Genomic DNA, 12,922 nt, shown 5'->3' on the forward strand with positions numbered 1-12,922 from the left:
TTCCCCCTCTCACCCGAAACCTGCAGGTTGTTCTTTGAAAACACAATGTGCAAGAATGCAATCAATCTCACATTGGAGAGAATTCACGCTTTCGAAACAGTGCTTAAAGAGTTAATGATGTCAACGTGTTAAGGCCAGCACACGGTTTAAAAGCTGGTGCTCTATGTTTCTCTGTTCTAACTAGGGGACATTTAAGCGACTGCTGGACATGCACATGGCTATTTTATTATAGATTAGGAATAATCCTCGGCACGACCTCGTGGGCCGAAGGGCCTGTTGTGTGCAATACTTTTCTATGTTCTTTAGAAACAATGTCCCCCAATCGCGTTGCCATGAATTCACATTGACGAAACGCGTGTTAGAACAGAACGGCCTGTATGTCCTCTGGTTCTGGACCCACCCCCACCTCCACCCACCCAGGGAAAAGACCTTGTCTATTTATCCTATCCATGCCCCTTCATGATTTTATAAACCTTGATAAGGTCACCCGTCAGCTCCAGGGAATACAGCCCCAGCCTATTCAGCCTCTGCCTGTATCCTCCAACCCTGGCAACATCCTTGTAAATCTTCTCAAGAAGGTTCATATTGAAGTGGGGAGTGGCGTTATTGAAACGATGGGTGAAATCAGGCCAACATGTTCACGTATTTTACACTCTTGGTCCCACTTACGATGTCAAGACGAGGCGTCGATAGGAGCCTCTCAGAGACGGGTCTCCCCCCCCCCCCCCCCCCCACCGATCTCCCGTCAGGATGGGCGACCAATATGGCAGCTGCGGGAGGTGACTGGGCTTCGAATCATGGTTGGCACAGAGGGCACTGGGAGAGGAAAACGCCCAAGGCCACGGCTGCCACTCCGATGGAGTGGGGGCGGGGGAATGGGGAAGAGGGGGTTGCGTTAGCTTCTGGTCAGGCCAGCGAGAAGGAGGGAGAGAAAGGTGGATGGAGAGGTGGAGGGGATGGTGGGGGAGCAGGAGGGTGGGGGGGGGTGAGGGGGGAGCAGGGAGATGGGGGTGGAGCAGGGTGTTGGGGGTGAGCAGGGAGATGGGTGGATGGAGTGGGGGGGTGAAGGGGGAGCAGGGAGATGGATGGGTGGAGCGGGTGGGTGGAACGGGGGGGGGTGAAAGGGGAGCAGGGGGGTGAAAGGGGAGCAGGGGGTGCAGGTGGGTGGGGGGCTGGAGCAGGAGGGAGGGGGGCTGGAGCAGGGAGGTGGGGGGTGGAGGGCTGGGGCAGGGGGGTGGGGGGTGGAGCAGGTGATTGGGGGGGTGGAGCAGGTGGGTGGGGGGGGAGCGGGGGGATGGGTGTTGGTGCAGGGGGGGTGAGGGTGGAGCAGGGGGTAAGGGGTGGAGCAGGTGGGTGGAGGGTGGTGGAGCAGGTGGGTGGGGAGAGGTGGAGCAGGTGGGTGGGGAGAGGTGGAGCGGGATGTGGTGGAGCAGGTGGGTGGGGGGTGTGGAGCGGGGGGATGGGTGTTGGTGCAGGGGGGGTGAGGGTGGAGCAGGGGGTAAGGGGTGGAGCAGGTGGGTGGAGGGTGGTGGAGCAGGTGGGGTGGGGGAGATTGAGCGGGGGGTGGGGGTGGTGGAGCAGGTGGGTGGAGGGTGGTGGAGCAGGTGGGTGGGGAGAGGTGGAGCGGGGGGGTGGTGCGGGGGGGTGGGGTGTGATGGAGCAGGTGGGTGGGGGGAGGTGGAGCGGGTGGGGTGTGATGGAGCAGGTGGGTGGGGGGAGGTGGAGCGGGGGGGGTGTGGAGGAGCAGGTGGGTGGGGGTGGGGTGAGGTGGAGCAGGTGGGTGGGGAGAGGTGGAGCGGGGGGGGGTGGAGGAGCAGGTGGGTGGGGGTGGGGAGAGTGGGAGAGGTGGAGTGGGGGGTGGGGTGGGGGGAGGTGGAGCAGGTGGGTGGGGAGAGGTGGAGCAGGTGGGGTGGGGGGAGGTGGAGCGGGGGGTGTGTGGAGGAGCAGGTGGGTGGGGGTGGGGTGAGGTGGGGAGAGGTGGAGCGGGGGGGGTGGAGGAGCAGGTGGGTGGGGGTGGGGAGAGGTGGAGTGGGGGGGGTGGGGGGAGGTGGAGCAGGTGGGTGGGGAGAGGTGGAGCAGGTAGGTGGGGGGAGGTGGAGCGGGTGGGGGGTGGTGGAGCAGGTGGGGTGGGGGGAGGTGGAGCGGGGGGGGTGTGGAGGAGCAGGTGGGTGGGGGTGGGGTGAGGTGGAGCAGGTGGGTGGGGAGAGGTGGAGCGGGGGGGGGGTGGGGGGTGGTGGAGCAGGTGGGGGGTGGTGGAGCAGGTAGGTGGGGGGAGGTGGAGCGGGGGGGGGGGTGGGGGGAGGTGGAGCGGGGGGGGGGTGTGGAGGAGCAGGTGGGTGGGGGTGGGGGGTGGTGGAGCAGGTGGGTGGGGGTGGGGTGAGGTGGACCGGGGGGTGGTGGGTGTGGGGTTGGGGGTGGGGTGTTCAGGCGTCGACTTTCTTTCGCGCGCCCCCCCTCGCGCCCCAACGGACGAAACCGCCGCCGCTTTTCCCGCCAAAAAGGCAAACCGACGTCAGGCGCGCGAGGTTGACTTACTGGGGCTACAGTTAATCTTCACACAGTCTGGAAAAGGGGGGGGGGGGGGAAAAAAGGGGGGGGCGTGGTGCGGAGAAAAGAGACTGGATTTAAGTCCTTCAAGGTAAACTCTGCAGACATCCAATAATAATCACATCCCACTATTCCGGGGACAGACACGTGTCAGCGCGGGGCGGACATTTCGGGAGACTCACGGAGGGCCCGCCAAATTCCCATCATGGAGGGAGGGAGGGAGGGAGGGAGGGGAGGGTGTAAGTTTTGTGTGTCCCCCCCCACTTTCCCGAAACCCGGGGGGGGACTCGTCCTCCCGGGTTGACCCGCCAATCAAATCCAAACTGTTTTTTGGAATCCAATGGTGCTCGGTTCACAACCCCCCCCCCCCCCCCTCCAAAGTGACCCATGGAGGGGGGGGGGGGGTCGCAGTCTGTAGGCCTGAGGCCTGTCCGAGCGCTGACTGCGGATGGTGGAGAGCGGGCCATCGATTCAGGCCGGAGTTGCCAGCGTGGGCACGGGGGCCGTACCCTTCCCCTCCCCTGGAAACAGCGGACAGACCCCCCCCCCCACCCACCCACCCACCCCCAATGAATCTGCGGTGAGGGGAGATGTACAGAGACCTTATGGGGGAGGGTGGGGGTGGATTTTGGGGGCAAGGCGCGACACGTGCCGTCAACCGCAACAGAACCGTGGTGGCAAGGAGCCACGGGCAGAGTGAGCCGTTCGCCAGCCCCAGCGGTCACCCAGCGCCATGGTCACACGGTCACCGTCCCCCCCTCCCCCCCACTCGAGGGAGGAGCTCGGGGCTCATGAGGGTGGGTCAGGGCAGAGAGGAGGCAGGGGAAACCCTCAAGGCAGCCCCGCTCTCCTTGGTCATCACACACACACACTCACTCTCACACGCACTCTCACTCTTGTTCGCACACTCGCTCGCACACGCTCTATGACACGCTCTCTCATTCACTCTTTCTCATACACTCTTTCTCATACACTCTCACACACACACACACACTCTGTCTCTCACCCACACTCTCTCATCCACGCGCACAAACTCTCACACGCACTCACTCTCTCACTCACACACTCTCACGCTCTCACACTCTCTCACACACACACACACTCTCTCTCTTGCACACACACACACAGTCTCTCACGCTCTCGCACACAAGCTCTCTCTCTCACACACTCACTCTCTCACACGCACTCTCTCATGCTCTCGCACACAAGCTCTCTCACACGCACTCTCATGCACTCTCATGCTCTCTCGCACACAAACTCTCACACTCACACACACTCACTCTCACACGCACTCTCACTCTTGTTCGCATACTCGCTCGCACACGCTCTATGACACGCTCTCTCATACACTCTTTCTCATACACTCTCTCTCACACACACACACACACTCTGTCTCTCACCCACACTCTCTCATCCACGCGCACAAACTCTCACACGCACTCACTCTCTCACTCACACTCACACACTCTCCCACAAACGCAGTCTTGCGCACTCACTCACACACACTCTCTCTCACACACACACTCTCACTCACAAACAATCACTCACTCGCACACTCTCACTCTCTCAAACTCTCGCGCACACACACACAAACTTTCTGTCACACACACACTCACTGTCTCGCATACACACACACTCACTCTCACACACACTCTCACTCTTGTTCGCACACTCGCTCGCACACGCTCTCTCATACACTCTGTCACACACTCTCTCACACACACTCTGTCTCTCACCCACACTCTCTCACCCACGCGCACACACTCTCTCACTCACTCTCTCTCTCACACTCTCTCTCACCTTCACACTCTCTCTCACACACACACACTCTCTCTTGCACACACACACACACTCACACACACACTCTGTCTCTCACACACACTCTCTCACGCTCTCGCACACACTCACTCTCTCACGCACTCTCTCGCTCTCGCACACAAGCTCTCTCACACACGCTCTCTCGCACACACGCTCTTGCTCACTTACTCTCGCACGCACATTCTCGCACATAAGCTCTCACACACACTCACACGCACTCTCTCTCATGCACCTTCACGCTCTCTCGCACACACGCTCTCGCACACAAACTCTCACACTCACACTCACTCTCTCTCACATGCACTCTCTCACACATGCACTCTCTCACATGCACTCTCTCATACGCACTCAATCACACATTCTTGCACAGTCTCTCACACACTCTCAAACACACTCACACTTTTTCTATCACACAATCACACACACACTCTCTTGCACACACTCTCTCACACTCTCTCACCCACACACTCTCACCCACACTTGCACACTCTCGCACACACACTCTTTCACACCCACACACTCTCGCACACTCATTCTCGCACACACACACTCTCTGACACACTCTCTCACCCACACACTCTCAACCACACTCGCACTCTCTCGCACATACACACTCTCTCACACTCACTCTCTCTCACTCTCTCACATACACGCACTCATATACAAGCACTCTCTCTCCCACACACTCGGACACTCTCCCACACACACACACTCATTCTCTCACACTCACTCACTCTCTCACACTCACTCACTCTCTCACACTCATACACTCACACAATCTCTCACACGCACTCACACTCACATGCAGTCTCTCACACATTCTCATGCACTCTCACACTCTGTCTCACACACACACTCTCTCTCACACTCGTGCACACGCACACTCGCACACACTCTGTTTCGCACACACTGTTTCACACACTCACACTTTCACACATTCTCTCTCACACTAAGTTTCACACTCTCACACACTCTCTGTCTCTCACTCACTCTCTCACACACACACTCTCACTCTCACGCTCTCTCTCGCGCACACTCACACACTCACTCTCACTCTCACACGCGCTCACACACACACTCTCAAATGCACTCTCTCACACACGCACTCAATCACACATTCTCGCACAGTCTCTCTCTTCACACACACACTCACACACTCTCAAACACTTTCTCACACACTCACAAAATCACACACACTCTCTTGCACGCACACACTCACACGCACACTATCTCACCCACACACACTCGCACACACTCTCTCACCCACACTCTCTCACCCTCTCGCATACACCCATTCTGTCTCTCACCCACACTCTCTCATACTCTCTCTCTCACACACTCTCTCTCACACACTCTCTCTCTCACACACTCTCTCTCTCACACACACTCTCTCTCACACACACTCTCTCTCTCACACACTCACCCACACACTCTCACCCACACACTCTCACCCACACACTCTCACCCACACCCTCTCAACCACACCCTCTCACCCACGCCCATTCTGTCTCTCAGCCACACTCTCTCTCACACACTCTCTCTCTCACACACTCTCTCTCTCACACTCTCTCTCACACACACTCTCTCACACACACTCTCTCACACACACTCTCTCACCCACACACTCTCACCCACACACTCTCACCCACACCCATTCTCTCTCTCAGCCACACTCTCTCTCAGCCACACTCTCTCTCACCCACTCTCTCTCTCACCCACTCTCTCTCTCTCACCCACTCTCTCTCACACACTCTCTCTCTCACACACACTCTCTCTCACACACTCTCTCTCTCACACACTCTCTCTCTCACACACTCTCACACACTCACTCACACACACTCACTCACACACACACACACTCTCACACTCACTCATCTCTCACACGCTCTCTCTCTCACTCCCTCTCTCTCACTCCCTCTCTCACACACACCGCCTCACACACACCCCCTCACACACACCCGCACGCTCTCACCCGCACACTCTCTCACGCACACTCTCTCACGCACACTCTCTCACACACAGCCTCACACGCACACCCTCTCTCTCACTCTCTCACACACATTCTCTCTCACACACTCTCGCTCACACTGACACACACTCTCAAACTGACACGCTCTCTCACACACACTCACAAACACACTCGCACACTGTCTCTCACACTCACTCTCTCGCACTCTCACACACACTCTCTCTCTCACACTCTCACAGTCACACTCTCTCTCACACACACACACACACTCTCTCACTCCCACACACACACACAATCTGACACTCTCTCACACACTCTCTCTCTCACTCTCTCACTCTCTCTCTCTCTCTCTCACTCTCTCACTCTCACTCACACTCTCACACACTCTCACACTCACACACACACACTCATGCACATTCTGACACACACACAGTGTCACACTCTCTCACACACACTCACTCACTCTCAGTCTCAATCATACTCTCTCACACTCTCTCACACACACTCTCTCTCACTCTCACTCTCTCTCTCTCACTCTCTCTCACACACACTCTCTCTCACACACACTCTCTCACACACACACTCTCTCACACACCGTCTCGCACACTCTCTCTCGCACACACACACTCTCACTCACAGTCTCTCACTCACAGTCTCTCACGCACTCTCACTCTCGCGCTCACTCTCGCTCTCGCACAGACTCTCGCACTCACTCTCACACTCTTGCCCTCACTCTCACACACTCTCACAGTCACACACTCTCTCTCACACTCTCACTCACTGACACTCTCTCTCACACACTCTCTCTCTCACTCCCTGTCTCTCTCACTCCCTGTCTCTCACACTCCCTGTCTCTCTCACTCCCTGTCTCTCACACTCCCTGTCTCACACACTCCCTGTCTCTCACACTCCCTGTCTCTCACACACACTGTCTCTCACACACACTGTCTCACTCACTCTCTCACACTCTCACACTTACTCATCTCTCACACACTCTCTCTCTCACTCCCTCTCTCTCCCTCTCTCTCACACACACCCCCTCACACACACTCACACTCTCTCACGCACAGCCTCACACGCACACCCTCTCTCTCACTCTCTCTCACACACATTCTCTCTCACACACTCTCGCTCACACTGACACACACTCTCAAACTGACACGCTCTCTCACACACACTCACAAACACTCTCGCACACTGTCTCTCACACTCACTCTCTTGCACTCTCACTCTCACACACACTGTCTCTCTCACACACTCTCACAGTCACACTCTCTCTCTCACTCCCACACACACTCACACTCTGACACAATCTGACACTCTCTCACACACTCTCTCACACACTCTCACACACTCTCTCACACACTCTCACTCACTCACACTCTCACTCACTCTCTCTCACTCACTCTCACTCACTCTCACTCACTCGCTCTCACACACTCTCTCTCACACACACACACTCATGCACATTCTGACACACACACAGTGTCACACTCACGCTCACTCACACTCACTCACTCTCAGTCTCAATCATACTCTCACACTCACATTCTCACACACACTCACACTCTCTCTCACACACACTCTCTCTCGCACACACTCTCTCTCGCACACACCGTCTCGCACACACTCTCTCGCGCACACTCTCTCTCGCACACTCTCTCTCGCACACACACTCTCACACTCACAGTCTCTCGCGCACTTTCTCACGCACTCTCTCTCACGCACTCTCTCTCACACACTCTCTCTCTCACACACTCTCTCTCATACACTCTCTCTCACACACTCTCTCTCTCACACACTCTCTCACACACTCTCTCTCACACACACTCTCTATCTCACACACTCTCTCTCTCACACACACTCTCTCTCACACATTCTCTCTCTCACACATTCTCTCTCTCACACACTCTCACACACTCACTCACACACACTCACTCACACACACACACTCTCACACTCACTCATCTCTCACACGCTCTCTCTCTCACTCCCTCTCTCTCACTCCCTCTCTCACACACACCGCCTCACACACACCCCCTCACACACACCCGCACGCTCTCACCCGCACGCTCTCACCCGCACACTCTCTCACGCACACTCTCTCACACACAGCCTCACACGCACACCCTCTCTCTCACTCTCTCTCACACACATTCTCTCTTACACACTCTCGCTCACACTGACACACACTCTCAAACTGACACGCTCTCTCACACACACTCACAAACACACTCGCACACTGTCTCTCACACTCACTCTGTCGCACTCACACACACTCTCTCTCTCACACACTCTCACAGTCACACTCTCTCTCACACACACACACACACACTCACTCCCACACACACACACAATCTGACACTCTCTCACACACTCTCTCACACACTCACACACTCTCACACTCTCTCTCTCTCTCTCACTCTCACTCTCACTCACACTCTCACACACTCTCACACTCACACACACACACACTCATGCACATTCTGACACACACACAGTGTCACACTCTCTCACACACACTCACTCACTCTCAGTCTCAATCATACTCTCTCACACTCTCTCACACACACTCTCTCTCACTCTCTCTCACTCTCTCTCACACACACTCTCTCACACACACACTCTCTCACACACCGTCTCGCACACTCTCTCTCGCACACACACACTCTCACTCACAGTCTCTCACGCACTTTCTCACGCACTCTCTCACACGCACTCTCACTCTCGCTCTCGCACAGACTCTCGCACTCACTCTCACACTCTTGCCCTCACTCTCACACACTCTCACAGTCACACACTCTCTCTCACACTCTCACTCACTGACACTCTCTCTCACACACTCTCTCTCTCACTCCCTGTCTCTCTCACTCCCTGTCTCTCTCACTCCCTGTCTCTCACACTCCCTGTCTCTCACACTCCCTGTCTCTCTCACTCCCTGTCTCTCACACTCCCTGTCTCACACACTCCCTGTCTCTCACACTCCCTGTCTCTCACACACACTGTCTCTCACACACACTGTCTCACTCACTCTCTCACACTCTCACACTTACTCATCTCTCACACACTCTCTCTCTCACTCCCTCTCTCTCCCTCTCTCTCACACACACCCCCTCACACACACTCACACTCTCTCACGCACAGCCTCACACGCACACCCTCTCTCTCACTCTCTCTCACACACATTCTCTCTCACACACTCTCGCTCACACTGACACACACTCTCAAACTGACACGCTCTCTCACACACACTCACAAACACTCTCGCACACTGTCTCTCACACTCACTCTCTTGCACTCTCACTCTCACACACACTGTCTCTCTCACACACTCTCACAGTCACACTCTCTCTCTCACTCTCTCACTCTCTCTCTCTCTCTCTCACTCTCTCACTCTCACTCACACTCTCACACACTCTCACACTCACACACACACACTCATGCACATTCTGACACACACACAGTGTCACACTCTCTCACACACACTCACTCACTCTCAGTCTCAATCATACTCTCTCACACTCTCTCACACACACTCTCTCTCACTCTCACTCTCTCTCTCTCACTCTCTCTCACACACACTCTCTCTCACACACACTCTCTCACACACACACTCTCTCACACACCGTCTCGCACACTCTCTCTCGCACACACACACTCTCACTCACAGTCTCTCACGCACTTTCTCACGCACTCTCACTCTCGCGCTCACTCTCGCTCTCGCACAGACTCTCGCACTCACTCTCACACTCTTGCCCTCACTCTCACACACTCTCACAGTCACACACTCTCTCTCACACTCTCACTCACTGACACTCTCTCTCACACACTCTCTCTCTCACTCCCTGTCTCTCTCACTCCCTGTCTCTCACACTCCCTGTCTCTCTCACTCCCTGTCTCTCACACTCCCTGTCTCACACACTCCCTGTCTCTCACACTCCCTGTCTCTCACACACACTGTCTCTCACACACACTGTCTCACTCACTCTCTCACACTCTCACACTTACTCATCTCTCACACACTCTCTCTCTCACTCCCTCTCTCTCCCTCTCTCTCACACACACCCCCTCACACACACTCACACTCTCTCACGCACAGCCTCACACGCACACCCTCTCTCTCACTCTCTCTCACACACATTCTCTCTCACACACTCTCGCTCACACTGACACACACTCTCAAACTGACACGCTCTCTCACACACACTCACAAACACTCTCGCACACTGTCTCTCACACTCACTCTCTTGCACTCTCACTCTCACACACACTGTCTCTCTCACACACTCTCACAGTCACACTCTCTCTCTCACTCCCACACACACTCACACTCTGACACAATCTGACACTCTCTCACACACTCTCTCACACACTCTCACACACTCTCACTCACTCACACTCTCACTCACTCACTCTCACTCACTCTCACTCACTCGCTCTCACTCGCTCTCACACACTCTCTCTCACACACACACACTCATGCACATTCTGACACACACACAGTGTCACACTCTCGCTCACTCACACTCACTCACTCTCAGTCTCAATCATACTCTCACACTCACATTCTCACACACACTCACACTCTCTCTCACACACACTCTCTCTCGCACACACTCTCTCTCGCACACACCGTCTCGCACACACTCTCTCGCGCACACTCTCGCACACTCTCTCTCGCACACACACTCTCACACTCACAGTCTCTCGCGCACTTTCTCACGCACTCTCTCTCACGCACTCTCTCTCACACACTCTCTCTCTCACACACTCTCTCTCATACACTCTCTCTCACACACTCTCTCTCTCACACACTCTCTCACACACTCTCTCTCACACACACTCTCTATCTCACTCTCTCACACACACTCTCTCTCACACATTCTCTCTCTCACACACTCTCTCTCACACACTCTCACACACTCACTCACACACACTCACTCACACACACACACTCTCACACTCACTCATCTCTCACACGCTCTCTCTCTCACTCCCTCTCTCTCACTCCCTCTCTCACACACACCGCCTCACACACACCCCCTCACACACACCCGCACGCTCTCACCCGCACGCTCTCACCCGCACACTCTCTCACGCACACTCTCTCACGCACACTCTCTCACACACAGCCTCACACGCACACCCTCTCTCTCACTCTCTCTCACACACATTCTCTCTTACACACTCTCGCTCACACTGACACACACTCTCAAACTGACACGCTCTCTCACACACACTCACAAACACACTCGCACACTGTCTCTCACACTCACTCTGTCGCACTCACACACACTCTCTCTCTCACACACTCTCACAGTCACACTCTCTCTCACACACACACACACACACTCACTCCCACACACACACACAATCTGACACTCTCTCACACACTCTCTCACACACTCACACACTCTCACACTCTCTCTCTCTCTCACTCTCTCACTCTCACTCACACTCTCACACACTCTCACACTCACACACACACACACTCATGCACATTCTGACACACACACAGTGTCACACTCTCTCACACACACTCACTCACTCTCAGTCTCAATCATACTCTCTCACACTCTCTCACACACACTCTCTCTCACTCTCTCTCACTCTCTCTCACACACACTCTCTCTCACACACACTCTCTCACACACACACTCTCTCACACACCGTCTCGCACACTCTCTCTCGCACACACACACTCTCACTCACAGTCTCTCACGCACTTTCTCACGCACTCTCTCACACGCACTCTCACTCTCGCTCTCGCACAGACTCTCGCACTCACTCTCACACTCTTGCCCTCACTCTCACACACTCTCACAGTCACACACTCTCTCTCACACTCTCACTCACTGACACTCTCTCTCACACACTCTCTCTCTCACTCCCTGTCTCTCTCACTCCCTGTCTCTCTCACTCCCTGTCTCTCACACTCCCTGTCTCTCACACTCCCTGTCTCTCACACTCCCTGTCTCTCTCACTCCCTGTCTCTCACACTCCCTGTCTCACACACTCCCTGTCTCTCACACTCCCTGTCTCTCACACACACTGTCTCTCACACACACTGTCTCACTCACTCTCTCACACTCTCACACTTACTCATCTCTCACACACTCTCTCTCTCACTCCCTCTCTCTCCCTCTCTCTCACACACACCCCCTCACACACACTCACACTCTCTCACGCACAGCCTCACACGCACACCCTCTCTCTCACTCTCTCTCACACACATTCTCTCTCACACACTCTCGCTCACACTGACACACACTCTCAAACTGACACGCTCTCTCACACACACTCACAAACCCTCTCGCACACTGTCTCTCACACTCACTCTCTTGCACTCTCACTCTCACACACACTGTCTCTCTCACACACTCTCACAGTCACACTCTCTCTCTCACTCCCACACACACTCACACTCTGACACAATCTGACACTCTCTCACACACTCTCTCACACACTCTCACACTCTCACACACTCTCTCACACACTCTCACTCTCACTCACTCACTCTCTCTCACTCACTCTCACTCACTCGCTCTCACTCGCTCTCACACACTCTCTCTCACACACACACACTCA

At 55.4% G+C, this 12,922-nt stretch overlaps 1 protein-coding gene across 7 annotated transcripts in view; it reads right to left on the minus strand.

Moving 5' to 3' along the window:
• LOC140457032 (neurexin-2-like) overlaps positions 1-12,922 on the minus strand; it is a 1,330,437-nt gene that overhangs the window by 1,165,685 nt on the left and 151,830 nt on the right. For 5 of the 7 annotated variants that reach the window (XM_072550954.1, XM_072550952.1, XM_072550953.1 and 2 more), the window contains one exon: positions 2,536-2,562. The exons of the other annotated variants lie outside the window; for them this stretch is intronic. In XM_072550954.1, coding sequence (XP_072407055.1) covers positions 2,536-2,562 — 27 coding nt within the window. The remainder of the gene's footprint in view (positions 1-2,535; positions 2,563-12,922) is intronic. 7 annotated transcript variants of the gene reach the window in all.

The sequence above is a fragment of the Chiloscyllium punctatum genome, chromosome 31, assembly GCF_047496795.1.
Source record: "Chiloscyllium punctatum isolate Juve2018m chromosome 31, sChiPun1.3, whole genome shotgun sequence".
In the NCBI taxonomy this organism is placed as follows: domain Eukaryota; kingdom Metazoa; phylum Chordata; class Chondrichthyes; order Orectolobiformes; family Hemiscylliidae; genus Chiloscyllium; species Chiloscyllium punctatum.